Source organism: Linderina pennispora (assembly GCF_002104995.1).
Source record: "Linderina pennispora strain ATCC 12442 chromosome Unknown DL89scaffold_1, whole genome shotgun sequence".
Taxonomy (NCBI): domain Eukaryota; kingdom Fungi; phylum Kickxellomycota; class Kickxellomycetes; order Kickxellales; family Kickxellaceae; genus Linderina; species Linderina pennispora.
The window spans coordinates 1,403,953-1,427,540 of record NW_024468249.1 but is presented as its reverse complement, the minus strand read 5'-3'; the positions used below and the strand labels follow the sequence as shown (position 1 = coordinate 1,427,540).

Genomic DNA, 23,588 nt, shown 5'->3' with positions numbered 1-23,588 from the left:
CCTGGTGATTTGGACATGAGGCATGCGCGTCATTTGAGCACATCTCAGATGCTGGCGCCCAATCCTGTTTGCTTCCTGTGTAGAACCTCTGCGCAGAATGTCGACAGACCAGTACGTCAGCACCGTTTAGAAAAGGCCACGAGCAGACCACTTCCGGATTAGGAATGGCCAGTGTTCCGAGAAAATGGCCTAGAAGCACAGCGGGTGGAACCATTCACGTCCTCTCCCCACTCCCAAAGGGCAGCCTGTCCCAAAGAGCAATAAGCAAGGAAATTCGGATTTGGGAATTGTACGAGAGATAGGAAATGAAAAATTAGTTGCCCGAGGGAATGGCCTTGTACTTGAGCGGACCAGCGACCTGTCCGTACAGACCCAGGTTCTCGCGACCGATCATCTCGTCCTGGACCTGCTCGATGCTCTTGAAGTAGCGAACAGTCTTGACATGGAGCTCCAGAGTGGCGTCGTCGTCGCAGACGACAAGCGAGCGCGGGTGGGTCTGGATGGCCGATACGGTCCACATGTGGTTGACGCCCTCCTCAATGCACTTGGCCAGAGCGATAGCCTTGTTGGCGCCAGTGATGATGACAACGACCTCGCGGGCATCCATGACTGTTCCGACACCGACGGTCAGAGCCAGCTTGGGCACCTTGGACACGTCGCCGCCGAAGAAGCGCGCGTTGGCCAGGATGGTCTCGTAGGCAAGGGTCTTGACACGGGTGCGGCTCTGCAGCGAGCTTCCCGGCTCGTTGAAGGCAATGTGGCCGTCGGGGCCGATGCCGCCCATGAACAGCTCGATACCACCGTACGACTTGATCTTGTCCTCGTACTGCTGGCACTCCTCCTGCAGGTCGTCGGCGTTGCCGTTCAGGATGTTGACGTTCTCGGGAGGGATATCGATGTGCTTGAAGAGGTGGTTCCACATGAAGCTGTGGTAGCTCTCCGGGTGGTCGCGCGGCAGACCGACGTACTCGTCCATGTTGAACGACACCACGTGCTTGAACGACACCTTGCCGTCGTTGTAGAGGTTCACCAGACGCTTGTAAACGCCGATCGGGGAGGCACCGGTGGGCAGGCCGATGACGAAGGGGCGCTCGGCTGGTGGGCTTGAACTGGTTGATGCGCTCCTTGATGTACTCGGCTACAGCGAAAAGTATTGAGCTGGTGCATGCAGCATGTAGCCCGAAACGGGCCGATTTGGTGTAGATCCAACGGTCCTTTCAATCCGTGTCGCGCATGCAAGCATCTGCCACAAAAGAAAACAAAGCGACAATTGCCACGGCAATGGAAATGGAGGGCGAGGACAAACAGCGGCGACGCCCTTGTCTTCCCAGCGATCAGGAAAAATTAGCCTCCGACCGACCCCTTGGGGAAGGGAGGCGCAAACAAAAGCAATGGCGGCGGCAAGGTAGCGGATTAGAGCAGTAGGCCATGTAACTTACCGATGTAGTCAGCGACAGTGTCGCCGTCATGACGGATGACAAGTCTCATGGCTCGAAAAGGAGAGGAAAAAGGTTAATAGAAAAAGGTATATGGTAGAAAACAAGGAGAGAGAAAAAAAGGAGCAGTTCTGGACTCGGCCTGTATTTATATGATTTCCAGCAGGGGTGGCCGTACCGCTACAACCGCTTTTTCCTCCTGCGTGCGCAAGCTTCTGCAATAATTTTACTAGAGCACGCCCTGGTCCTTTACGGTCGGCATCACTGGCTTTTTCCCTCTTTATCTCAGGACAGCAGGAAAATAATGTTCCGCATAGGAGGGCCGGTCGGGTGATTGAGCAGGGAGTCCCAAAGCCTGCTACACAACACTCCGGGCAGGCCTCCCCCACTCCGGCGGTTGGTGGCAGCGATGGTTAGACCATCTGTGATTCGAAGCGCTCCCGCGGCCTTTTTTTCGGTCATCTCATCGTGCCGGCCCGTCCCAAGGAGCCAGTCAGACAGCAGATTTTTGGTTGGGGTGGGAGAGACGGGCTTGCGTGTCAAAGTGCTGGAACAGGCGAATGCTGGCCCCAATGGGAGATGGGCACGGCAGCAGCAGCACGGCCATTTCTTAGGAGACTTTTCAGCTGTTCTGGACTAACACAGGCATGCAGTGCGTCCATCACCCGTGCAGAGAGCACCACGTGAAGAGGGCTGTTTGCGAAAAAAAGAAGCAGCTTTTTTCGTTATCGAGAAGGGACAGATTGGCCGCGGCATGCCGCATGTCAGCACATCGCAAAGGGGAGGTAACATGTATTAGCTGATCACAAGCTACGGCCCAGCCGCCATGCGGTTGCGCACCCAGTTCTCGAGTCCGCCCGCAACAATGATCTCCTGCGCGGCCTTGCCGATCTTGGGCATGTCCACCTGCAGCACCTGGGCACCGTGGGCATCCACCAGCTGCATCTGGCCCGCAGTCAGCTCGACGTGGGCCTCCAGGCCGCTTACCACGGTCAACGGGCACCCGTCGGCCTGGTACTTGCTGCGCAGCCACTGCACCAGCGGTGGGCACTCCAGCACCAGCAGGCCGTTGTTGACGGCATTGCGCTTGAAGGTCTCGCTGGCGCTCTCGCACACCACCAGCCGCACGCCCGCAGCCAAGAGCGCTGTCGCTGCCTGCTCGCGCGACGAGCCAGTGCCAAAGTTGGCGCCAGCGACAACGACATCGTCGGCCTGGATCAGACGCGCAAACTCGGGGTCGTAGTTCTCCATGACGATGGCCTTCATCTGCTCGCGGGTAATGTCGTCCTGGTAGGTGTACTTGCCCGGGTAGATGCCGTCCGTGTTGAGGTTGTCGGCCGGAAGGAACACCAGCCGCCCGACCAGCCGCGTCGGGAATCCGGCGATGGCACCAGACGACTTGGCTGCTGCCGCTGCCGGCTTCTTGACCGCCGCCTCAATTCCAAAGCTGACCTGGCCAGGGGATGGCGACGAGCCCGGCGCTCCGCAGATGGCTGACTGCGGCGAGCAGATGCGACCAGCAATGGCTGACGCCGCGACCACTGCCGGTGACGCCAGATACGTGTGGGCCTTCTTGGAGCCCATGCGGCCCTTGTAGTTGCGGTTGGTGGCCGAGATGCCGACCTCGCCGTCCTCCAGCAGACCGACGCCCAGGCCAATGCACGGACCGCAGCCCGGCGGCAGCGTCCTGGCGCCTGCATCCACCAGCACCTGCCAGTCGCCGCTGGCCTGCGCATCGGCCAGCACCTGAGTGGACGCTGCCGCCACATACCAGGCGACGCCCTCGGGTGCCCTGACCTGTTTGCCGGGGTTGGCCTGCTGGATGGCGCGCACAACATCGGCGGCCTCCTTCAGATCCTTGGCACGTGAGTTGACGCACGACACAATGTAGGCTTTGTTGATCTTGATATTGTCCTTCTCCAGCGCCGACAGCGGCGACGCGACCTTGACCGAGTCGGGGCCCGACACGTGCGGCGTCAGCGAGCTCAGATCCAGCCACAGGTGCTTGGCGTATGAGGCGTCGGCATCGGCCTTGCCACTGCGACGGCTTGCGCCTGCACGCTGGCCCGCAGCTCGCCGACGGTCTTGTCGTTGACGTTCGGGTGGTCGCCGATCTGCTTCTTGATCCAGGCAGCCCGCTGCTCATACCACTGCAGAGTGATTTCGTCCACAGCAAACACACCTGCCAGCGCACCCCATTCGGTGGTCATGTTGGCGATTGCCAGGCGGTCCTCCACTACCAGGCTCTTGGTGCCCGCACCCACAAACTCAACCTGCGTGGTTCAGCACCTCGTCCTTGCCGAACAGCCCGCAGAGAGCTACAATGACGTCCTTTCCCACCACGCCCGGGGGCAGCTGGCCGCGCAGCTCGACCTTGGCTACCGGTCGGCACCTGCCACCATGTCTGCGATGTCGCCCAGATCGCCGCTGCGTCAGGTGCGCACCACCGGCGATCCCAGACAGCCAATGCCGCCGTACATGTTCGAGTGCGAGTCCGACCCAACCACCATGGTGCCCTGGCCACGCATGCCCCTCCTCGACCAGCACCTGGTGGGCAATGCCGCGTCCCGCCGGATAGAACCGGTTGCCGTGCTGCTTGGCAAACTTCTCAATCCCGCTGTACTTGGCCAGGTTCTTCTCGCCCTTGTTCTGGATGTCGTGGTCCAGCGCAAACACCGGCTGCCGCGCATCTGCCAGCCTTGGTGGCCCCGATGCTGGCAAACTTTGGAATCACTGCCCCTGTGTTGTCGTGCGTCATGATGTGCCGCGGCCGGATTCCCAATGAAATCGCCGCTGCGCACCTGCTCGCCTTCGCCTACGCCCACTGCGTACCGCTGCGCTATCTTCTCCACCAGCGTCTGCCCGCCGTGCCGCCGTGGTGCCGTGAAGGAGAAGCTGCGCTGCGATGTGAATGCCGCGTGCCGCTGCGGCTTGATGGCTGAGTCGCCCATGCGGCGAGCGGCTGCTGCTGCTACCAAAAGTCTGAAGCTCATTGTTTTATTGTAATCCTGGCAGGTGTGACTGTGAAACCCCCGATGCTGTCGCAAGAAGAAAGTGAAGAAAGAAGAAGGAAAACGCCAATAACTGTTATCTGGAACAGAAGAGTCTCGCTCCAGCAGGCTGGATTTTGAAGCCCAGGTTGGTCCGTTCATTCAGGCCCGCCTGTCCTCCCTCCGCCCTGTGTCTCCTGTGCCTAAAAGATAAGATCCGCCGCCTAATCTAACGTCCTTATTAGTCACTTCTCCCGATCCCGAAAATCATGACTCACTTCCTCCCTCCGATGCTACCAGCAGTCCGGAAGATCCCACCGGCATTCTCACTTGCGCTGGGATAGTACCAGTCGACAGTCACGCGTCCGGGTTTCGCAGGCGTACCAAAAATGTATCGCAACCGAATCCATTAGCGTCCGGATACCCACGGCTGTCCAGGACACTGGGTCCCAAGTGGTTCAGGTCGTCCGGGCAGCGCCAGATTGTAGTCCCTGAGCATATTGGCCGATATCTGTCATCATCTCCATTAACGACAGGTTACGGCCCGGGCACCCTCTGACGCCAGCGCTGAATGCACAGATGCTGCGTTTGGCATCAGGTGCGTCAATGAACCGACCAGGGTTGAATCTGTACGGCTCCTCCCACACATTTGGGTCTATGTGGGTGCCGCCAAAGCTAGTAAACACCACAGTACCGCCAGGCAAAAAATGCCCCTGCATGGTGACACCGCCCTCCGGCACTTCCTTTGGGTGCTGGTTGGACGACATCGGGGACACTCGCAGCATCTCATAGATGCACGCCTCCAAGTACGGCAGCGAGGCCTTGGCTTCGCCATATAGTGATCATGCCAGAGCCAGGAAAGTTCCTGCGGACCTCATCCACTGCTTTCTTGTAGATGTTTGGGTGCAGTCGTCAGCAAATGCACGAGCCATGTCATAGCGTTGGCTATGGAATCGCCACCGGCGGCTAGAATAATAATGCTGTCTGCCAAAATCTGGTCCTCTGTCATACGGACCCGGGATTCGGGATCCTCGGCGTCGAGGAATGCCTGCAAAAGATCATTCGGCTTTTGGCGCCCCGCTGGCAAGCAATTCACGCCGTGCATGGATTGATTCGCGGCAGTGCCTGATGGTCTTGTTTGCTGACCGCTGCCACTTGTAAAGGAGCAGTCGAAAACGGGGGCACTTTAATCAGTCGGGAACATTGCGTGACACGCATAGAAGGCAATGCCCTCGATTATATTGTTTCCCAGCGTCATGTCGTTAGTCTCCAGTCCATTAATTTCGTACCCGAATATCTGGGTGCTGATGATATCCAGCGAGGCAAGAACAAAATCCCGGTTGTATTCGATTTCAATGGTGCTGCTCTGAGTGAGCTGCTTATCCCACTTGGCCTTCAATGCGCATATTCCCTGCCTTCATAATGGCTGGCTCCATTTTCGCCAAGTACGAGAGCCCCAGATACGGGCCCAGCTGCCGTTTGCGCTGGTTCACAAGTGCGGGCGTCCGGGCACTAAACAGATTCTCTATCCCAAACAAGTCCACCGCCTTGTAGTGTGCTTTGGACTTGCGGAATGCGTGTGTGCCGAGCACTGTCCTGATATCTTCTTGGCTTGATACGGCCACCATGTTTGGGGCCATTACGTAGATGGGTCCGTATTTGGCGTGATCCACGCGGGACTTTTCGGCGTTTGCTCCTCGCAAGTGGATTAGGCTGGCACGCAGTCCTGAGAGGCGGGCAATGAAGGGGCCGGGTATGTTGCGCAGGGGCGAGAGGAAGAGTGCATTGATTACGAGGTAGCATGCGAATGCAAGCAGCAGGGTCCAGAATGAGCTTGGCATGCTCAATATCCCAGGAGTTTGTGTCCATTTGCAAATATAAATGCCTCGATGAAAGAAAACCTGCTGGTGTGCGCTGGTATTATCTGCTGTACATCTAATATCTGACGACTATGCCCTGCTGTAGGTGCACACAATTCCGATGACTATCAAGTTGCCACACACACTAATGCATTATGTAGCGGTATGTTATCGGCTGTGTAAATGCCACACGTCTGGCACTACATCTCTTCAATTTCACATACTGCAACCAACTGCATTTGACACGCCACCTAAAGATCTATGTTGTGTAAGTCACTAGTCATTGCACTGGTTTTAGTCGGACTTGTTCTCCTCTGCAGCCTCGAATCCCTCAATGTTGCGCTGCACTGCCTTTGTCTGCATCTCCATCAGTGTGTGGATCTTGGCCCTCTGGTGGGCGTGCTGGAAATGGCACAGCTGCTTGGACATGGAATCGCCACGACCGCAAATGTAGCTACGCCCCAGTTGCCGGCGCTGAAAATCCTGCCGCGCTGGAAAAACCGCAGGACCGCAACACCCGCACCCGTGCCAATTCCATACAGAAACCCCTCGCGCGCACACGGCTCAGTGCGAGCCACGCTTTTCATGTCGTCCCAATTGTGTGCCTACATGAAAAAAAAAATCTTTTGTGTCAGCCAAGAAGCAGTTTCCGAAAAGCAAGTATAGTGGGGTAGTTTTTTTTTTGTCTGCTACCTTGACGACGTCGGTGAGCGACCGCTTGTGCTCGGGGTTGGTCGCGCCACTGGGCTCGGCAGCAGGCTGAGGTGTGCGCAGTATCCGAAGGCATGAGCGACTGATAGTTTCGAAAGGGGTGGTGGTGGAAGATACGCTTTTTTAGTTACTGGAGCTGGGGTGTGGCATGGCTGGGGGCTGGGATCTACAACCCGTGTGGCTGCAGGCAGGGAAAGATGTGGGATATCCATGCTGGCATGAGGGACAGATAAAAAGCAGCTATTTTTAGTGCCATGTGGGAGAGCGCGTTCTTGCGCCTGAAAGCCCACAACAATGGATAAGGCTGTGTGCATGTAGCAATGCAGGACGGCCCCAGCGGGAACGTTGTATACAGCTACGAACGCGCTGGTCTGATTTCGCGTGCATAGACTTTTTGTGCTTTTTGTCAATGCGAACAACGTTGCAGAGTTTGTTATTGGAAACACCGCCCGATTGTTTCTAATTCAGATATAGAGCCCAGATGGTAGTAGCTGGCGTTTCTTGGTGCGAGGATTTAATATATCGACGAACAAAACGCTGGGCAAGCCGTGCCAAGCAACAGCTGCGGTCGGTCCAAAAATACCTGCTCCTTGTGGCAATTGTGATTGCCACTTGAAAGCCCGGCTTGTTGTTGTTTTCGTTCTCCTTGCCGCCCCCATCGCGTTGGCCGTGGATCCGCGCAAGCCCCTCCCGCATGAGCCTGCCGGTCAGACTGTTTTAGCAGACAAAGGACAATGCGGCTCTTTCTCGTTTCTGCTCTGCATCTTCTTCTCTTCCAAACTCCGCCTCATTTTTTCCAGCCTCTATTATCCTAATGCTCTAACGACAACTCCCTGCACGAAATTTATTTTTGCCAACAAGCCCACATCTATTTTTTTTTCCTTTATCAGTGCAGCAACACGTAATAACGATATATATCTCCCTTTCTCCAAACACCCGTTCTGAGAACACCATTTCTCTTTCCTATTTGCACGTAATACCACCCTTTATTTCTGCCTGTCAAGCAAAAAAATGATGGCTACCGTCAGGAGCAGCGGGGCGACAACGCCCTTTGCAATGCAGCAGCCAAAGCTGGACAGCCAGATGTTTGCGATCTACCTGGCAAATTCTGTGCGACGCGACGTGCTGCATTTGGCAGCAGTGGGCGCCATCAAGGAGTCGGACAAGAACGCGATTTTCAGCTACCTGCCGCGGTCGGTCGTGGGCATCGACGACGAGGACACGCTGTACGGCACGGAGACATGCAGCACGTACACCAAGACGACGAGCAAGAGCACAGCGTGCGAGCCAGCACGTGTAATCGCGACCCCGCGGCGGACTCCCCGGCAGCGGTCGGAGACGGCCCCGCAGCAGCAGATCCACACGGCCCTGCAGTCGCCGCGGTCGCCCAAGACGCAAAAGTTCGAGGGCCTGGGGGCCAAGCTGGGCGCGCTCTTCGGCAAGTTCAACGTGGAGGAGGCTGGCCGGCGCAGCGGCAGGCTCGCCGCGGTCGCCCAAGCCACACCAGCAGCTGGGGCTGCAGACGCTGGCCAGCCTGGCCGAGGAGGAGGCCAAGCAGATGCGCGACACCGACGACGCGTTCTTCCGCAAGGCGTCGCAGGGCAGCAGGCGCTCGGAGAAAAGCAACGACTCGGCCACTATCGCCGAGTACTCGTCGGACGAGAACTCGGAGAATGCCAGCCAGGGGTCGCTGGCCAGCCTGGAGTCGATTCGCAAGTCGCGCGTGTGGCAGGAGATCAACGACTCGCTCAATAGCGATACCTCGGCCTCGTCGACGCTGGCCACGGTGCGTAAGCGCAGCTACACGCATCCTGGGCGTCGCCATGGAAGCGTTTGCTAAAAACAGCATCAGGACGAACCAGGTCACGCCGCAGCTGCGCCGCGCCAAGGCCCGCCGGAGACCTGAACTCGCAGGCCAAATACACCGGCGTCATGACCCAGGGTGCGACGCACGCGGCGGCGGCGGCGGCGGCGGCATCGTCGTCGTCGTCGTCGCTGGGGCTGGTCCTGCAGCAGCCGCCCAAGCCGCTGCCCACGCCCATGCGCGGCCAGCGCCACCACCCAAGCTACGCGGGCGCAAAGTCGCCTCGCAGCCCGGCGGGCTCGCGGTCCGGCAGCATCAGCATGGGCAGCGTGGTGACCCACGCCAAGCTCGTGTCGCCGACCTCTCCCAAGGAAAGCATTGACTTCCCGCCCATGCCCTCCGAGGCCAGCCAGGCAATGCTGTCCAAGTCCATGGTGTATATGCCGCCCGTGGTAGAACAGCCGCTGGCCATGAACAAGTCGCTGCCGAGCCTGCCGCAGAAGAAGCAGAAGCAAAAACATGTGTTTGCCACGGCCATTTACGACTATCACCCGCAGGTCAGCGGCGATTTGCGCTTCTCTGCGGGCGACCGCATTCTCGTCAAGGAGCGCATCAACGACGACTGGTGGGCTGGCGAGGTTGTCACCATTGGCGAGGACTCGGTGCAGGATGGGCTTACGGGTATGTTCCCGCGGAGCCACGTCCACGTCGAGTCTTGGTAAAAAAAAACCACTTACACTTTGCACATTATCTTTTTGCTAGCTCTCTTCTCAACTCTCCCTTCTATTTATGCCTGAATGACATTATGAAAAGCTCGTGGGTTACAAAAACCGTAGATGCCAGCTGGCCAGTTCGCAAGGGGGCTGCTTGTCAGGGGCACCTCCGCGTGATGGTCTTGGGCCCAGGTCTATAAACGGACCCAAACAGCAAAACAGACGGCGAATTTGCCAGCTCACCCGAAGCACGCGCTGTTTCCGCCATGGGACCAGCTACGACTGGGCCGTCGCCGGCGACTGCGACTGCGGCGGGACTGGCTGCTGTGCTTTCTGCGGCTGCTGCGGCTGGGGCATTGGGGCCGCCGATCCAGGGAAGATGGGTGGTGGGAAGCGCTGCACAAAGGCGTCGACCAGCTCATCGTCCGATTGGATTACATGGATCAGCCAGTCTCTGCAGAACGCCCGCTGTGCCTTCACAACATCGGGTGGCATCTGCGGCTGCATTCCCGCCGCAAACTCGGCCGTTTGGCCCGGATTCATGCGCTGCTTGACCAGCGACACCAGCTGCTCGGCCAGATTTTGTGCCATTGCTGAGCTCGCGGCTGGCGGCGCCTGCGCCTGCGGTGTGCCAGGCACAAACGGCGGCATCGGCGCCGGAGACCCGTGGATCCCGGGGTGCCCGCCTGCCAGCTGCGGGAACGCATGCATGCCGGGCATCATGGCGAACTGCGGCGGCGGCAGGGGCCCAGGCGACGCGTGTGCAGGCATGCCCTCCATCGGCCCCATCTGCGACTGCCAGAACGCCTGCTGCATGCGCTGCGCCAGCGCCGGGTTCGCATTCGACGGCAGCGGCGTGGTGATGGTGGATGCTGGGTATGGCGACGGCACTGGATGCAGGGCTGGCGGCGATGGCGGCACCTGCACCCCGCTATACCCACCGAGACTCACCACAGTTCCGTTCTGCGCGTGTGTCGTGGGCACTGGCAGCGAGGACCTGAATGCCGACTCGCCTGTCGCCTGGCTACCGCCTGCCATCTCCTGCGGCTTCACCGACGACTTGCGCGCCAGCACAATCGCTGGGTCTTCGGGCAGTGCATTCGGCCTCGCGGCCTGCTCCTGCAACTGCTGCCCGCCGCCCGACGGATCCAGCCCCATCGCCTGTAGCTTGCTGACCAGCGAGTTGCCGTTGCCCGCTTGCACCTGCACCTGCGCCTGCACCTGCGCCTGGTTGCGCTGCTGCTGGATCTGCTTCGTGCGCGTAATCAGTGCCTGCAGCTCGGCGTTCTCGCTGCTGTTGGCTTCACGCTTGCTGTTCGACCGGCTGCGTGGGTATGCCTGCTGGAACCGCCGCTCCTCCTCGCTGTTGCGCGGAAACAGCCGCGCAGGTCGCTGTCCCGTAAACGCCGACTTGGCCGTCTTACTGCACTCCTCCATCTGCGTCGCAATCGACTTGCGGTCCGCCTCCTCGTAGATCCAGATCCCCATTACTGCCCCGTCCGACTGTCGGTAGATCAGGAATTCGTCCGTCGGCTGGATACTGATCTGCGGTCCAAGCAGCTCAGTGTAGTTGTCGATACCCAGCCGGTTCATCACCATGAATCCATAGTGCGGTGCTGATGACCTAACGTACAAAACAAACCGAGAAGGGGTTAGAGACGCGTCCGTGAGACCGAGGGAGAACAAAGCCCGTATGACCCAGCCCAAACAATAGCCAGTGCAAGCTCAGCGCTAGAATACAACCATCCCCGTGCTCGCCGTGTGCAGTGCCTCTCCTCGCTTACCTCTCAAAAAGAAATAGAGCCCCTTCCACGTCCTTCTTTGCCTAGATATAAGAAGAGAGCATGCACTGTTAGCATGGTCACGCTTGTCTTTTTCCCAATGCCCTTTTAATCCTGGCTGCTGCTGCTGCTGCTGCCAGTCCTTACCCACGTCGAGCTCTCTTGCTGGAACTGGTACAGCACAACATGGCTGGTCGTGCCAACAATAGCCTGAATGTGCTCGTCGTATCGGCGCAAAACTTGTAGGTTTGCCGCTAGCTTCTTGCGCGTCTCTGCCGTGTTCTGTTTATTCGGTGCCATTTGTATATTTTCGCTCAGAGTAAAAATAAGGTAGGTAAGGTTCGGGAATACTAAACGCGTTGTCAAAAATAGTTGTGAAAAGAAGAGCAGCTCAAACACCAATTCCCGCTCCCAATTTGACCCTTGGGGTCCAGCAAATTTGCGAGCAGACTCCCAGCTTTACGCACATTTTGCGAGAGTCACGTGAACGTGATCTAATATCGAGGTGCATCTGATCATGATCACGTGACCATTGTGGGAAGGCAGTATGCTGGAGCTGGTGTGCGGGATCAGAGGCACTCAGCCCGCGCCAGAAGAAACCACGCCATCTCCTTTTGGACCTGAGGGGCTGTTAGATGCCCAATGTCTGGACCTCCGATGCCTTGGAACTGCATGTCAGGTGCGGAGAAATACCCGTACCCCTTGTATCGACAAAAGAGATCGGCCTGGCTCATTTTTGGCCCGCTGTGCCGCTCATGGAGAGAGCGCATATAGCCGACAAATGGAGTCCAAGCAGCGGATCCATACGCAATGAGCAGGTGTATTCAGGAAACCGCCAGCGGTTTTAATCCGTTGCAGTCGGTTCTGCCTGAATCAGGTGTAAAGATGGCAATAAAGAGCCAGTTTTACTTCTTGCTATTCCCCTGGCCTTGGGCGTAAATCGTCCCGAGAATTTCATCTTGCTGTTCAGTGTAGACCCGGCCTATTTCCATTCGCTGGTCCGCAGGCACTATTGACAGAGGCGGGCTGTACGAATTGCTGCACATTTTATTCAACAGTGCATGGCTTGGGCAATCGTGCACATTCCTTTACTTTGCAACATGCACGTATTGCTGATTCCGTTTCGACAGATGCCGGACCAATGCAATATCGGTTGCGGACAAGGGGAGGAGGTCCACTTGGGAAATGCCTCTAAATGGCCCGAAACTGGGCTGCTAATCATGCTGCATACTGTAGAATGAACCTCCTCACTGGTGAGCGACATGTGCTCCTATTCTGCGAAGCAAAGCAACATCGAGATGGGCATTTTCTCTCTGAACTGGTTTCGCATGGTCAAAAACGTGACCACCGGTATTCCAATTTTTGTGTAGAATTGCTGTCCCTGGCTATATCACAAAGGAGGCACAGTATACAAATATCCTTTGTGGGTGGCATTGGCCAGATTCATGTTTGTCTTTGTACCGGCGTCAGATATATAGCACTTTTACCTGAAATCGCCTGGCAGAAGCTGTGAAATCTCAGAGCCAGCTCTCACGCAAAGATACCGGATCTACTTTCCTTGCATATCACCAATACTGCAGCCGAGGCATCCGATTATCGGGGTTTCATGAGAAGAGCATTGCCCTTGGTGTCTACATGATGAAATTGTGCCTGGCTGAAAAAATAAACAGCCCAGCCGATGAGTGCTATGTCGACAAAAAGACGCAGCGCATATCCGCCCAGCCTAGTCCGGCTGCGGCTAAGGTGCACAGACCATGAGCGCTTTTGCCATCGATACAGTACTCTTACGGCAGCCTCCGATATAAAAGTCCCAGGTCTAACCAAAGCGCGGAGCGTGTGGCCTCCACACATCGCGTTCCTGTCCGCGCCCGGCCATTTGCCCGGAGAGATGTGCAATGCTAAAACTGGATGATAGCCGGTCCACATCTGCAAACCGGACCACACCATTGTGCTGTGTTCCGACACACAGGCTGCTGCGCCTACGAGCCATTTTGCTGAGCGGGCCAGCTGCAGAGAGCAAACTAGCAAGGCCCGGAAATAGAATAAAACCCAAACATTATTTGCCTGGCGGCGGGGATTGCCAATGCAGTCCGTCCGCACATACTGAAAGCGCCGAGCCGGGCGCAGCACGGGGATTGGCATAGGCAACAGCATCGGCTTGATGGGGCAGGAGTAAAAAGACAGTGCTGCAAGCTGAGCGGCATTGTGCCTCTTCCGCCGGGCAGAGTACCCGGCCAGTTCCATGGAGAGATCCACCGGATACATGCCGATTAGTGTCGACACCCGATGTCGGGCGCCTATAGGCTCCTGGCTCTGTTGGTGGATTAGATACAGTATGTGCCTATAGGAGCCTGGTGCATGCTGATGAGCAGCACCTATCCGCTACCAAACCAAATGCGGTAACCGCACAACACTAGCACACCTGCGTGCTGTCCGCCGCTGATCCTATAGCCATTTCTGGGGGTGTCGCAGGTACCCGGTTCCCCCATAGCGCCACCTTATCAATGCGCTCTCACCCCAGTCACCAGACAGATGGGTTGTTTGTTGTCGCATCCTCAGCCCCCAATTCGCCGCTGGCACGGACGTCTTGTGCTGTGTATGTGCACGCTGCTTCATTTTCATTAACTGCACAAACATGAGCGAGCCAAGGAGGATCGATGTCCTCCCGGCTTTTTTCCTTTCCGGCTTGCCAAAGCTAGCCCAGAGAGTGTTCTTTTCTCCCACCTGCGTCGCACAGCGCGACCTGCTACCTTAGCCTCGCCCGTGCTTCCACAGACTCTGCCTGGCTCCCCTTGCGTCTACTGTTCAGTGTTCAGGCACTGAAATGAAGCCGGGATCTTGCATTGAACTGTGCTTTCTGTAAATGGACAGGCGAAAAAAAAAGTGATTGCCTTCCTTTCCAACTGTTTCAAGTGCTCCGCCAATCCATGCCGCGTGTTACAGCGACAGAGGCGGGAGGGGGTGTGCTGGGGGAGGGTGCCGGGGCCCTTGGTCATCCAGTCTGAGCTGCAGAAAAATCAGTACTCAAAAGCTGTGGCCCGAAGTGCTTGGCGGCGAATGTGCATCATTGGCTGAGGACCGGACATTCAAAAAAAAAAAGCGTGGTAGGATGGGATGATGCTTCACCCTGCCTCCTTGCCCCAGAGAGTGGAAATTCACTTGTCCGTCAACTTTTTTCCGGCGCTTCTAGAGCGGACCGCTGTGCGCTTCATTGATAAAGCCTGCTTTGCTCCCTGGCAATTTACACAGGGCTAGCCGGATCTGTATTTTTCTCTCCTTTATTCCACCCTCCTTATTTAGCCTGCCCACTTTTCCCTTGAGGCGTTTCAGCTCTTGCAAATACTCCTGTCCTTCTGGGTCGCCGATTCACTACCAGTATTCGCCCTCTTGTTACTTCTAGCCACCATTTGTTCATAATCTCAGAAACACAGCCCTCACACACGCAAATATGAAGCGGATACGCTACAACAGCCCGATGACCCAAGTGGTCATCATGAGCCTCATTTGCTTCCTGTGCCCAGGTAAGACACCGATTGACGCTGCTCATAGCAGCATACCTTGCTCGCGCGCCCACATACGCTCTGCCTCTCTATCCCTGTCACACAGCTCTGGTTCCGTATGGGAAGCCACGCTGTGGAACCTGACAAGCTCGCATGTCCTCCTTCCTCATCCCACTCCAGCCGGCCCCTCAATTGAGCAGGAGCAGAAATGATTGCCAATGTTGATTGCTACTCTATGCTCCGCGCGCATGATTGCGTATGGCAAGCGTACCTATTTCCGAAATAGATATTCTCGGCTCATTTTAGGCACCCAAACTGGCCCTGGCTAATAGCAATGATGCTCCGTTTGTTTGTTTATTCGCTGCTGCTCCTGCTCCAATGTTGGGTATTTGTGGCACTGGGGATATATGGCTTGCACTAGACAGGGCAAGTGCTCATATCTGTTTGCATCTCAATGTCGTCAGACCCCGACTTGAAGCAGATATTTACTAAATATGCGCGGAGTCGCTGTTTGTTTTCGTAGGCATGTTCAACGCCCTGAATGCTGTTGGCGGTGCCGGGCAGGTTGACCGGACAGTGTCCAACAACACAAACACCGGACTGTACTGTACATTCATCGTGTTTGGTGTTCTTGGTGGCGCCATTGTCAACCTGTGTGGAATTCGCTGGACCATCTTCCTCTCTGGTCTGACGTACTCTCTCTACTCGGCCTCGTACATCTACTACAACCACACCAAAAACGGTGCATTCACCATTAGCACCGGCCCGATTCTCGGGATTGGCGCTGGTATTCTGTGGTCTGCGCAGGGAATGATCATGATGTCGTATCCGAACGAGAATCAGAAGGGAAGGTACATTTCCATTTTCTGGGTCATCTTCAACCTCGGCGGCGTCATAGGCGGTATCGTCCCGTTCGTAGTCAACTTCAACGAGGACCGCGACAGCCCGGCGAAGCCACTGCCTGATGCCGGCTACATCGTCTTCGTTGCGCTTGAGGCCCTGGGTGCGCTTGCTGCTCTTGCCTTGGCCCCGCCCGAGCGTGTCGTGCGCGGCGACGGCTCACACGTCGTGCTGATGCGCTACACTGACGTGCGCTACGAGGCAATCGAGGTGCTCAAGCTGTTTATGAACCCGTGGATGCTGCTTCTGCTGCCCATGTGCTTTGTGTCCAACTTCTTCTACTCGTACCAGTGGGGTGCCTTCAACGGCTCGCTGTTCACTATCCGCACGCGTGGACTGAACTCGATGCTGTACTGGGCATCGCAGATGGCCGCCGCATACGTGATCTCGTTCCTGCACGACCGTGAGAAAATGAGCCGCCGCCACCGGGCACTCACGTCACTAGGCATTGTGGCCATCCTGGGCAATGTCATGTGGGGATGCACTCTGGTCATGCAGCAGCGGTACACGCACGGCCCGACCACGACCGCTGACACTGACTACCCAGGCGGTCTGATCGACTTCACCGAGTCCTCTCGCGCAGTGGGCCCGATCATCCTGTTCTGCTTCATGGGCGGCGTCGATGCGCTGTGGCAGTCCCTGGCATACTGGATGCTGGGTACTCTGACCAACGACTCGCAGATGCTTGCCCGCTACGCTGGCTTCTACAAGGGCATGCAGTCGCTTGGCGCCGCCGTCGCCTGGCAGCTCGATGCCAAGGGCGTCACGCTGATGCACCAGCTCATTGCCAACTGGGTGCTGATGGCCTGCGCGCTGCCCTTCATGTTCTACGTTGCCTACAACATCAAAAACCAGTCCGATGAGGTCGAGGATCTGCCGGCCGACGATTGGCTCATCAAGGGCAACCACGACGACCTCGAGTACCTCTAAAAAGCCCTGTTCTCCACGTGTAGTTTCTTGGTTTGAAAATAAAAAGATGAAACACCTGTAATGAAAATGTGGCGAAAGGAAACACAAGTATAACTACTTGAACAGCTTCTGCAGCGACGTGTTCTGCTCCGAGTCCTTCTTCATGATCTTGGATACAGCCATCTCAAAGTCCTCTTGTGTGACATGCACACGCCGCTCACGCAGCGCGTACATGCCAGCCTCGGTACACACGCCCTTGACCTCAGCACCGCTGGCTCCTGACATGCGCTCGGCAATCTTGCGCAGGTTGATGCCGCGAGTCAGGTTCATCTTGCGCGAGTGGATGCGCAGAATGTCGGTACGGGCAACCTCATTTGGAGGCGGGAACTCGATCTTACGGTCGATACGGCCCGGACGCAGGAGCGCCGAGTCCAGGATATCGATACGGTTGGTGGCCATGATGACCTTGATACTCTGCGACGGCTCAAAGCCATCGAGCTGGTTGAGTAGCTCCAGCATCGTGCGCTGCACCTCAGAGTCGCCGCCGCCAGAACCCGACTCGCCGCGCGACGAGCCAATCGAGTCAATCTCGTCCATGAAGATGATGGACGGCGCGTGCTCGCGGGCCATCACAAACAGCTCGCGCACCATGCGACTACCCTCGCCAATGTACTTTTGCACCAGCTCCGACCCCGACACGCGGATGAACCGGCAGTCAGTGTGGTGGGCGACTGCACGTGCCAGCAGCGTCTTTCCTGTACCAGGCGGGCCGTACAGAAGCACACCCTTGGGCTGTGCAATACCCAGCGCATCAAACAGCTCCGGGTGCTTGACCGGCAGCTCAATAACCTCCTTGATCTCCTTGATCTGTTTGTCAAGTCCACCGATCATGTCGTATGTCGAGTCAGGTACCTTCTCGACCATCATCAGGCTCACCAGCGGGTCGATCTTGTTGGGCAGGATCTTGTACAGCTTGAACGTATCAGACTGCAGTGCCACGCGGGTCGACGGCGTCAGCTTCGTGATGTCAATGTCCTCTGCGATATCCACCACGTGCTTGCCCTCGGGCTGAACCTTGACCAGCACCTTCTTCTTGCCCATGACCTTCACGACCTCCGCCACTGACGACCCTGGCTCCTGGAGCAGGTTGAGTTCGTCCTTTAGCAGACGAACTAGACAAGGAATATGAATACAGAGAATTGCGATTGAGTGTTAGGATGGGAACTGTGGCAAAATTGGGAGCCTGCGCAAGACACAATGTCGCTGGCATATTGCTCGTAGCTGCTTACCCTTCGTGTTTAGTGCATTGCGCTGGGCCTCCAGGCGGCGCAGGTTCTGTGTCTTGTCGACAATTTTCTGCTCCGTCTCCTGGATTTTGTGAAGGTGGTACTCGCGAATGCCCTGCTGGCCATTGCTCGCCTCGCTTTTTCCGACCTTTTGTGCGACCTTTGTTGCCGACATTGAAAGCTGTCTTTTCCGAGTGATAGAGTAACGAGAATATGTAGTGTTAGGACGGCTGGAAGAGGGTTGGTATTTGAGAAGAGCAAAGTGCAAGAAGCGAACCGAATTTGTTTAAAGCCCCCGCTGTGCTGACGAATTTGCGAGAAAAGCGCTGACGCACTCACCCGCCGCTGCAGATTAGTTGATTAACACGAATTGGACATAGTCACGTGGAACGGCTATCGTCAATGTGCATTGGGACCCGCCAAGAGATGTCCAGATATTTGTTGCTGGGTGTGTCCAGCATACATTAACCATGAAGCCAGCCATCAGCGAAGGACTACTGGTGCTTTCTGGGTATGGTGCCACCATGCTCGTGTGCTCAATGTCCTGAAGCTATTTATCTAGGAAATAAACATCCGCATGTCATCCAATGCGCCATTGTCAAGAAAGTACACACGGCGAATGCTTCAGGTAGTGGTGGACTGGATATGTAGTTTAAGTTAGAAAATATTAGGCAAGTATAAATTAAGACTGTATGGATTTAGTTGTGCTGGAACAGAACGCCGACCTCTAGCGTCGCAGGGCGGCCACCCTCGATGGAAGTGCCAGTGTACGGCGAGTCGAGGCTGGCAACAAAGATGGAAATGTCGGCTCCCTTCTGTGCAGCATCCACACACATGTAGGTGACATCGAGCTGGAAGTCTTCGATTGGAATCAACCAAGAACTTCTTCTCGACGCCGACCTTGGCAGGCTGGTGCGCACCGGTGACGGTAGCCTGGTCCCACTCGCCCTCGCCGCGAATGGCCCAGATCGTGGCCGGGGCGCTCTGTGGGATTTCAAAGAACGGCATGGTCAGCTGTGCACTTGGTGATGTACTTGGCATTCTGAACCGCCTCATCCGGCATTGTAAAGCCGAGCAGAATCTGGTGGACATCGTCGGGCTTGTTTGACGAGTAGATCGTCTTTTCCGTACCCAAGGTCGTGTTGTAGTTTTTCTGGCTGAGGCCAAGCGAGGCGTCCTTGGTAGGAGCAAATCTGTAGCTGGCGTGGATCAGCGGGATGGCAGAGACAGTCATGGCTGCGGTGGCGAGGAAGGCAGCGGCAGTGGCGAAGAACTTCATTGTCGGCAAGCGGTATTTGGTATGTGCTTTGTGGGAAGAGCGAGGTACTTGAGCTGGGCTGTAGTGAAGTGATGCTGTCTGGAGGAGGGCCATTGTCTGCACCTTATATAGTGTGGATGATGCGGCATTTTTGGTTAACGAATTGGGTATTTTTGGACTCAGCATGTGACTACCCAGATGATGCACCAGGTGCATTTGGTTGCGATCTAGTGGGAGCTAGCTGTTCCATGGAAGGGTGTCAAGGCCATATTTTTAGATCCTCATGCGTAAAGCGCCCAATAGTGCAAAGGCATTGGACTACCCGGATTTTCCGGTGTATTTTTGACTTTACCCAGGGAAATGCAAGGGAGCCTGGGAGTAGGGCGCACGCACTCCTTTACTCGGCCGCGCATTTGCTCTGATTGTATCAAACCAGGCTTCAGAAAGGGGGCTTAAGGGGCTTAAGGGTGCTTCGCTGGTGAGGATAGTGCTATATACCAAGTCCCTATATGCGAGCCATGCGTTATCTCAATCAAGCTCGTGAGAACATTGCACCGGGTCCAGGCTCCGACCGATCTCGAATTGCGCCGCCATTGTATGGTGTCGCCAATCACCAGTGCAGTCTTCCATCCACTCCTTCTCGCTCAGCAGCGCACGTCCAGCATCGACGTCCGGACGCAGCAAAACCACAAATGGCTCTAGATTCGGCGATGCTAATCCTCTAATTTCCAATGTGATTTAGCCACCTCGTGATCATCACCGCTCCAGGCCTCAGCTTTTGGCATTTTTGCTGGGCGGGCTCATACTGGGCAATTTAGCGCTTAAGTCGGCGACTCCCTCTTTCCAATAATCCGAAACTTTTTTTTGAGGATATATCAAAGGTAAAAGAGGGGAGATTTTGTCGTGGCGCAGCGAATACGGGCGTTGGATGCGGTATCGGTGGCAATGGATACGCGGGGAGAGCATTTTGCAGGACTGAGAGAGAGCGGAATGGACAGAATGGGCTGAAATTGCGAAAGTGCTGCTCTCCCCCTTGCCCCGGAAAAGCGCACCGCCAACAGAAAGGCGTGAAATGTGAATGAATTACCCGGAATTGCCCATCCCATCGGCACTAACAACACGCACCGCTTGCACCTGTAGATGGTTCGCCCTGCCCTGAAGGTTAACATTGTCAAGAAGCGCACTAAGCCCTTCATTCGCATCCAGTCGGACCGCTTCAAGCGTGTGCCCTACCTCGTGGCGCCGCCCCAGAGGTATTGACTCGCGCACTCGCCGTCGCTTCAAGGGTACCCGCCCCCACCCTAAGATCGGTTACGGATCGAACCAGAAGACCCGCTTCCTGCTTCCGGACGGCTTCCGCAAGTACACCGTCCAGAACCTGAAGGACCTCGAGGGTCTGGTCATGCTCAACCGCACCTACGCCGCTGAGATCGCCCACAACATCGGCGCCAAGAAGCGTGTCGTGCTTGTCGAGCGTGCCCAGCAGCTTGGCATCAAGGTCATCAACGCCGATGCCCGTGTCCGCGCTGTCGAGAACTAAAATGTCTTTCTTATATGTTTCTTGTTTTTCAGGGGCAACTTTAAATCTTGCAACGACAAACATTAACGGAAATAGGCATTTTTGACAATGTAACACGCAATCACACATGTGGATGATGCATATGTACATGGAGAGAGATGGCTGCCTGCGTGCATGGGCGTGGCATGCTGAGCTGACGCTGGCAGTGCCACGCGAACGGGCTGCCTACGAGCCAGGGCCCACCAAGACTCGCAGATGCAGCGAAATCGAGCAATCCGAGCGTATGCCCGCTGGATCTAGCATGTGGCCGCTGATGTGATTAGCAGATCAAAGACCAGGCCTGCACAAACGCCTGGCGGAGGGCTGGCGAGGGCTGGGCAGCGTGCACTGCCTCAAAGTTGCACCTTCAAGAGCGGCGTTGGGGGACTCTCTCTTTTTCAAAATTATCTTTGATTCTTTCGGAATATCTATCAAGGAAAACGTAGGTCGACCTGGGGAGATTTTGCACGCACATCCATCGGCGTATCCAATCGGCCATAGCACACTAGCCGGCGCGCGAATTTTTCGGAGGAGAGATAATTTGCCACAATGGCGGATTGGGAGAAAATGAGGAGACTGCCGATTCGCACCAGCCTGAGAACCCGGAATGGCGCTCGTGCATGTCGCTGGCATTTGACCCAACACGGTCATTTCAGCAAGGTGTTGAGACCAGAGGGTGTGCCAGCCATATGGGCGCCAGGCTAGTGCCGAAAGGCCGCGCGCCAGTCCTCCTTACGTGCTATGGCGACTGAGTGGCCAGGCCGCAACGTGCTTTAGTGCTCGCCTTTGCATATCCTCGCTTTTCAGGCACACGCTGCTAAACAACTATTCACCCTTTTGTGCTCTGTAGAATGGAGGCTGTTCAGACTTTCGGTCGCAAAAAGAACGCTACTGCCGTCGCCCACGTCAAGCGCGGTAAGGGTATGATCCGCATCAACGGCCAGCCGCTCGAGCTCCTGGAGCCTGAGATCCTGCGCTTCAAGGTCTACGAGGCCATCCTCATTGTTGGCGAGGACAAGTTCGCCGGCCTTGACATCCGCGTCCGCGTCCGCGGTGGTGGTCACACCTCGCAGGTCTTTGCCATCCGTCAGGCTATTGCCAAGGGTGTCGTCGCCTTCTACCAGAAGTTCGTCGATGAGGCCTCGAAGAAGGAGATCAAGGATCTGCTTGTCGCCTACGACCGTTCCCTGCTGGTCGCCGATCCCCGCCGCTGCGAGCCCAAGAAGTTCGGTGGTCCGGGTGCCCGTGCCCGCTTCCAGAAGTCGTACCGTTAAGTTTCGCAATCTTTTCTCTTTCAACATTTTCCGGAAACCAGACAGTATTGCTTTTTGTCGTCACCAAATCTATGCCCTTGTCCGACATATCGTTTGGCTGTTGCGAGCATGCATAATCTATATAGCTTTGAAAAAGTATTGGCAGTATAGTCGTCCATGTTGGTCAGCCATATACCAAGTGCGGTGTGGTATGTGCGTGTGCTGCTGCGGCTGGATAATGTGATGCTCCTGGCTCTTTGCGAGACAGCGCAGGCATGTGGCATCACTATTAGCAATCAGCTGTCGATCACTATGTCAACCTATCCCTTACTGTATCGCCCCTTCGTGGGGAGGGGCCAAGGCACGCGGGTCTTGGCTTTTCTCAGGAAGAATGCTGCATAGGCCGAAATATCGGCGGGCATGGTCAATGACGCCCCCCGTTACTTGGCAAGTCATGCAGTGTATCCTTTGCCAAGAAATTGCGGAATGATTTGCTGCTTTCATTGTGCTCCGCGTGTCCCACCCTTACCCACCACATAAAAGCACCAGGTGCCCCAAGGAGCGATGCGACTGCCCAGTTTTATGACAGCGGCTTTTCTGCTCTGCACTTTTACTAACTAACCATATAATCTTGATATTACCTAATGGCTACAGTCGCCCAAGAAAATATCCGGCTGCTGCCCAGGCTGCGGCGGTCGATGTCGACGATCAGCGGGTTCACAACCAACAGCGCGCCGCTGGCCCTAGGACGAGCCTGCTGACGACTATCTCACAGCCGACGACGAGTCGATCCTGTACGAGGACGACTACATACAGGTGAGCCGCGACGGGCTGCGCATCAAGAGATACTGGTTCCCAGCCCTGAACTCGACGTTTATCCCGTGGCACACAATTGAGTATGTGAAGACGGCGCGCGAGGCTAACGTAAAGTGGTACGAGGTGAAGGACTGGGGACCGGCGTTTGGCAACATCTGCTGGGCGCTGAAGCCGCGGCTGATCACGCGCAAGCAGGCGGGCAATATCGGGTTCAACTCCTTGGATGAGATCCGTGACAGTAATATTGTCGTGAAGGTTCGCGGCAAGTGGATGCGCCCCGGCACCTATGTAGAGTACCCTCATGAGGCTATGCGGATGATTCGGCGGATGGTTGCCAGTAGCCATCTGCATGCAGAATAGCTTAATAAAGGATCTCTTCAGAATGCCATTTGGTGTCATCTGTATCCAATATCAAAAGGGGGAATGCGAAGAGTGTTGCTGCTTGTTTATTGCCAATCAAGAAAGCCATCGATGGTTAGTAGTACGTGCCCTTGGTTGACCATGTCTGAAGCCGAGTGCCAGGTCTCCAGAGAGTTATGCCGAAAAGCTGTTCAAATCAGAGTCTCTGCCGCTATGTATGTGCATGTTGTCGACAAGCTGCTCTTGCTCACAACCATGACATTGTTAGTGTTTGGGGCCATTCTATGAAGGCTCTGAGCAAGTAGTCTGGTAGACTCTTTTAATCTCGAGATAGACGCTTGGGTGGGTGGGTTCGAATTGTAAACACAAATAAGAATATCCGCGACGTTTGGTAGCCTAATATTGCTAAGCATATCGGTGCGGGCCTTGATAGGAATTGAAGCTCCTCAGACAT

General features: G+C 56.0%; 14 protein-coding genes across 14 annotated transcripts; 6 read left to right on the top strand and 8 right to left on the bottom strand.

Annotated features, from left to right (window-relative positions):
* Positions 1-44: 44 nt before the first annotated feature.
* Positions 45-1,174, bottom strand: DL89DRAFT_273683 (glucosamine-6-phosphate isomerase; the record flags this gene model as incomplete). Its single annotated transcript, XM_040889095.1, has 3 exons — positions 45-88; positions 373-1,121; positions 1,143-1,174. The coding sequence occupies 3 exons, from the start codon at positions 1,172-1,174 to the stop codon at positions 45-47; spliced, it is 825 nt and encodes a 274-aa protein (XP_040747390.1).
* A 1,072-nt stretch (positions 1,175-2,246) lies between these two features.
* Positions 2,247-4,429, bottom strand: DL89DRAFT_289794 (aconitase iron-sulfur domain-containing protein; the record flags this gene model as incomplete). Its single annotated transcript, XM_040890004.1, has 7 exons — positions 2,247-3,467; positions 3,497-3,672; positions 3,710-3,809; positions 3,884-3,952; positions 3,978-4,134; positions 4,160-4,237; positions 4,269-4,429. 7 exons carry the CDS (start codon positions 4,427-4,429, stop codon positions 2,247-2,249), a joined length of 1,962 nt encoding a protein of 653 aa, XP_040747389.1.
* Positions 4,430-4,884: 455 nt separating this feature from the next.
* DL89DRAFT_254055 (cytochrome P450) lies at positions 4,885-5,193 on the bottom strand (the record flags this gene model as incomplete). The annotated part of the gene is made up of 1 exon (XM_040885243.1): positions 4,885-5,193. The coding sequence occupies one exon, from the start codon at positions 5,191-5,193 to the stop codon at positions 4,885-4,887; it is 309 nt and encodes a 102-aa protein (XP_040747388.1).
* A 612-nt stretch (positions 5,194-5,805) lies between these two features.
* Positions 5,806-6,267, bottom strand: DL89DRAFT_300049 (uncharacterized protein; the record flags this gene model as incomplete). The annotated part of the gene is made up of 1 exon (XM_040890817.1): positions 5,806-6,267. The coding sequence occupies one exon, from the start codon at positions 6,265-6,267 to the stop codon at positions 5,806-5,808; it is 462 nt and encodes a 153-aa protein (XP_040747387.1).
* Positions 6,268-7,659: 1,392 nt separating this feature from the next.
* Positions 7,660-8,805, top strand: DL89DRAFT_11249 (uncharacterized protein). Its single transcript, XM_040883119.1, has one exon. It carries the CDS (start codon positions 8,008-8,010, stop codon positions 8,749-8,751), a length of 744 nt encoding a protein of 247 aa, XP_040747386.1. The 5' UTR covers positions 7,660-8,007; the 3' UTR covers positions 8,752-8,805.
* Positions 8,806-9,260: 455 nt separating this feature from the next.
* Positions 9,261-9,528, top strand: DL89DRAFT_264121 (uncharacterized protein). The gene has a single exon (XM_040886110.1). The coding sequence runs from the start codon at positions 9,271-9,273 to the stop codon at positions 9,520-9,522; it is 252 nt and encodes an 83-aa protein (XP_040747385.1). The 5' UTR covers positions 9,261-9,270; the 3' UTR covers positions 9,523-9,528.
* A 1,413-nt stretch (positions 9,529-10,941) lies between these two features.
* On the bottom strand, positions 10,942-11,594 carry DL89DRAFT_219476 (PH domain-like protein; the record flags this gene model as incomplete). Its single annotated transcript, XM_040884394.1, has 3 exons — positions 10,942-11,137; positions 11,298-11,338; positions 11,442-11,594. Coding segments are annotated over 3 exons (390 nt in total), but the record flags the coding sequence as incomplete, so codon positions are not given.
* A 1,056-nt stretch (positions 11,595-12,650) lies between these two features.
* On the bottom strand, positions 12,651-13,319 carry DL89DRAFT_11232 (uncharacterized protein). The gene has a single exon (XM_040883118.1). It carries the CDS (start codon positions 13,239-13,241, stop codon positions 12,888-12,890), a length of 354 nt encoding a protein of 117 aa, XP_040747383.1. The 5' UTR covers positions 13,242-13,319; the 3' UTR covers positions 12,651-12,887.
* A 1,122-nt stretch (positions 13,320-14,441) lies between these two features.
* On the top strand, positions 14,442-16,691 carry DL89DRAFT_264117 (UNC93-like protein). The gene is made up of 2 exons (XM_040886109.1): positions 14,442-14,815; positions 15,318-16,691. Exons 1-2 carry the CDS (start codon positions 14,770-14,772, stop codon positions 16,622-16,624), a joined length of 1,353 nt encoding a protein of 450 aa, XP_040747382.1. The 5' UTR covers positions 14,442-14,769; the 3' UTR covers positions 16,625-16,691.
* Positions 16,692-16,717: 26 nt separating this feature from the next.
* Positions 16,718-18,183, bottom strand: DL89DRAFT_280637 (26S proteasome subunit P45; the record flags this gene model as incomplete). The annotated part of the gene is made up of 2 exons (XM_040889602.1): positions 17,893-18,183; positions 16,718-17,775 (listed from the first exon to the last, which is right to left on the bottom strand). Exons 1-2 carry the CDS (start codon positions 18,062-18,064, stop codon positions 16,718-16,720), a joined length of 1,230 nt encoding a protein of 409 aa, XP_040747381.1. The 5' UTR covers positions 18,065-18,183.
* Positions 18,184-18,587: 404 nt separating this feature from the next.
* On the bottom strand, positions 18,588-19,168 carry DL89DRAFT_319772 (uncharacterized protein; the record flags this gene model as incomplete). The annotated part of the gene is made up of 3 exons (XM_040891153.1): positions 18,588-18,740; positions 18,784-18,903; positions 18,938-19,168. 3 exons carry the CDS (start codon positions 19,166-19,168, stop codon positions 18,588-18,590), a joined length of 504 nt encoding a protein of 167 aa, XP_040747380.1.
* Positions 19,169-19,972: 804 nt separating this feature from the next.
* Positions 19,973-20,740, top strand: DL89DRAFT_264116 (ribosomal protein L32e). The gene is made up of 2 exons (XM_040886108.1): positions 19,973-20,369; positions 20,401-20,740. Exons 1-2 carry the CDS (start codon positions 20,288-20,290, stop codon positions 20,685-20,687), a joined length of 369 nt encoding a protein of 122 aa, XP_040747379.1. The 5' UTR covers positions 19,973-20,287; the 3' UTR covers positions 20,688-20,740.
* A 369-nt stretch (positions 20,741-21,109) lies between these two features.
* DL89DRAFT_264115 (40S ribosomal protein S16) lies at positions 21,110-22,013 on the top strand. The gene has a single exon (XM_040886107.1). It carries the CDS (start codon positions 21,557-21,559, stop codon positions 21,977-21,979), a length of 423 nt encoding a protein of 140 aa, XP_040747378.1. The 5' UTR covers positions 21,110-21,556; the 3' UTR covers positions 21,980-22,013.
* A 589-nt stretch (positions 22,014-22,602) lies between these two features.
* On the top strand, positions 22,603-23,134 carry DL89DRAFT_289785 (uncharacterized protein; the record flags this gene model as incomplete). Its single annotated transcript, XM_040890003.1, has 3 exons — positions 22,603-22,611; positions 22,644-22,673; positions 22,706-23,134. 3 exons carry the CDS (start codon positions 22,603-22,605, stop codon positions 23,132-23,134), a joined length of 468 nt encoding a protein of 155 aa, XP_040747377.1.
* Between the last annotated feature and the right edge of the window lie 454 nt (positions 23,135-23,588).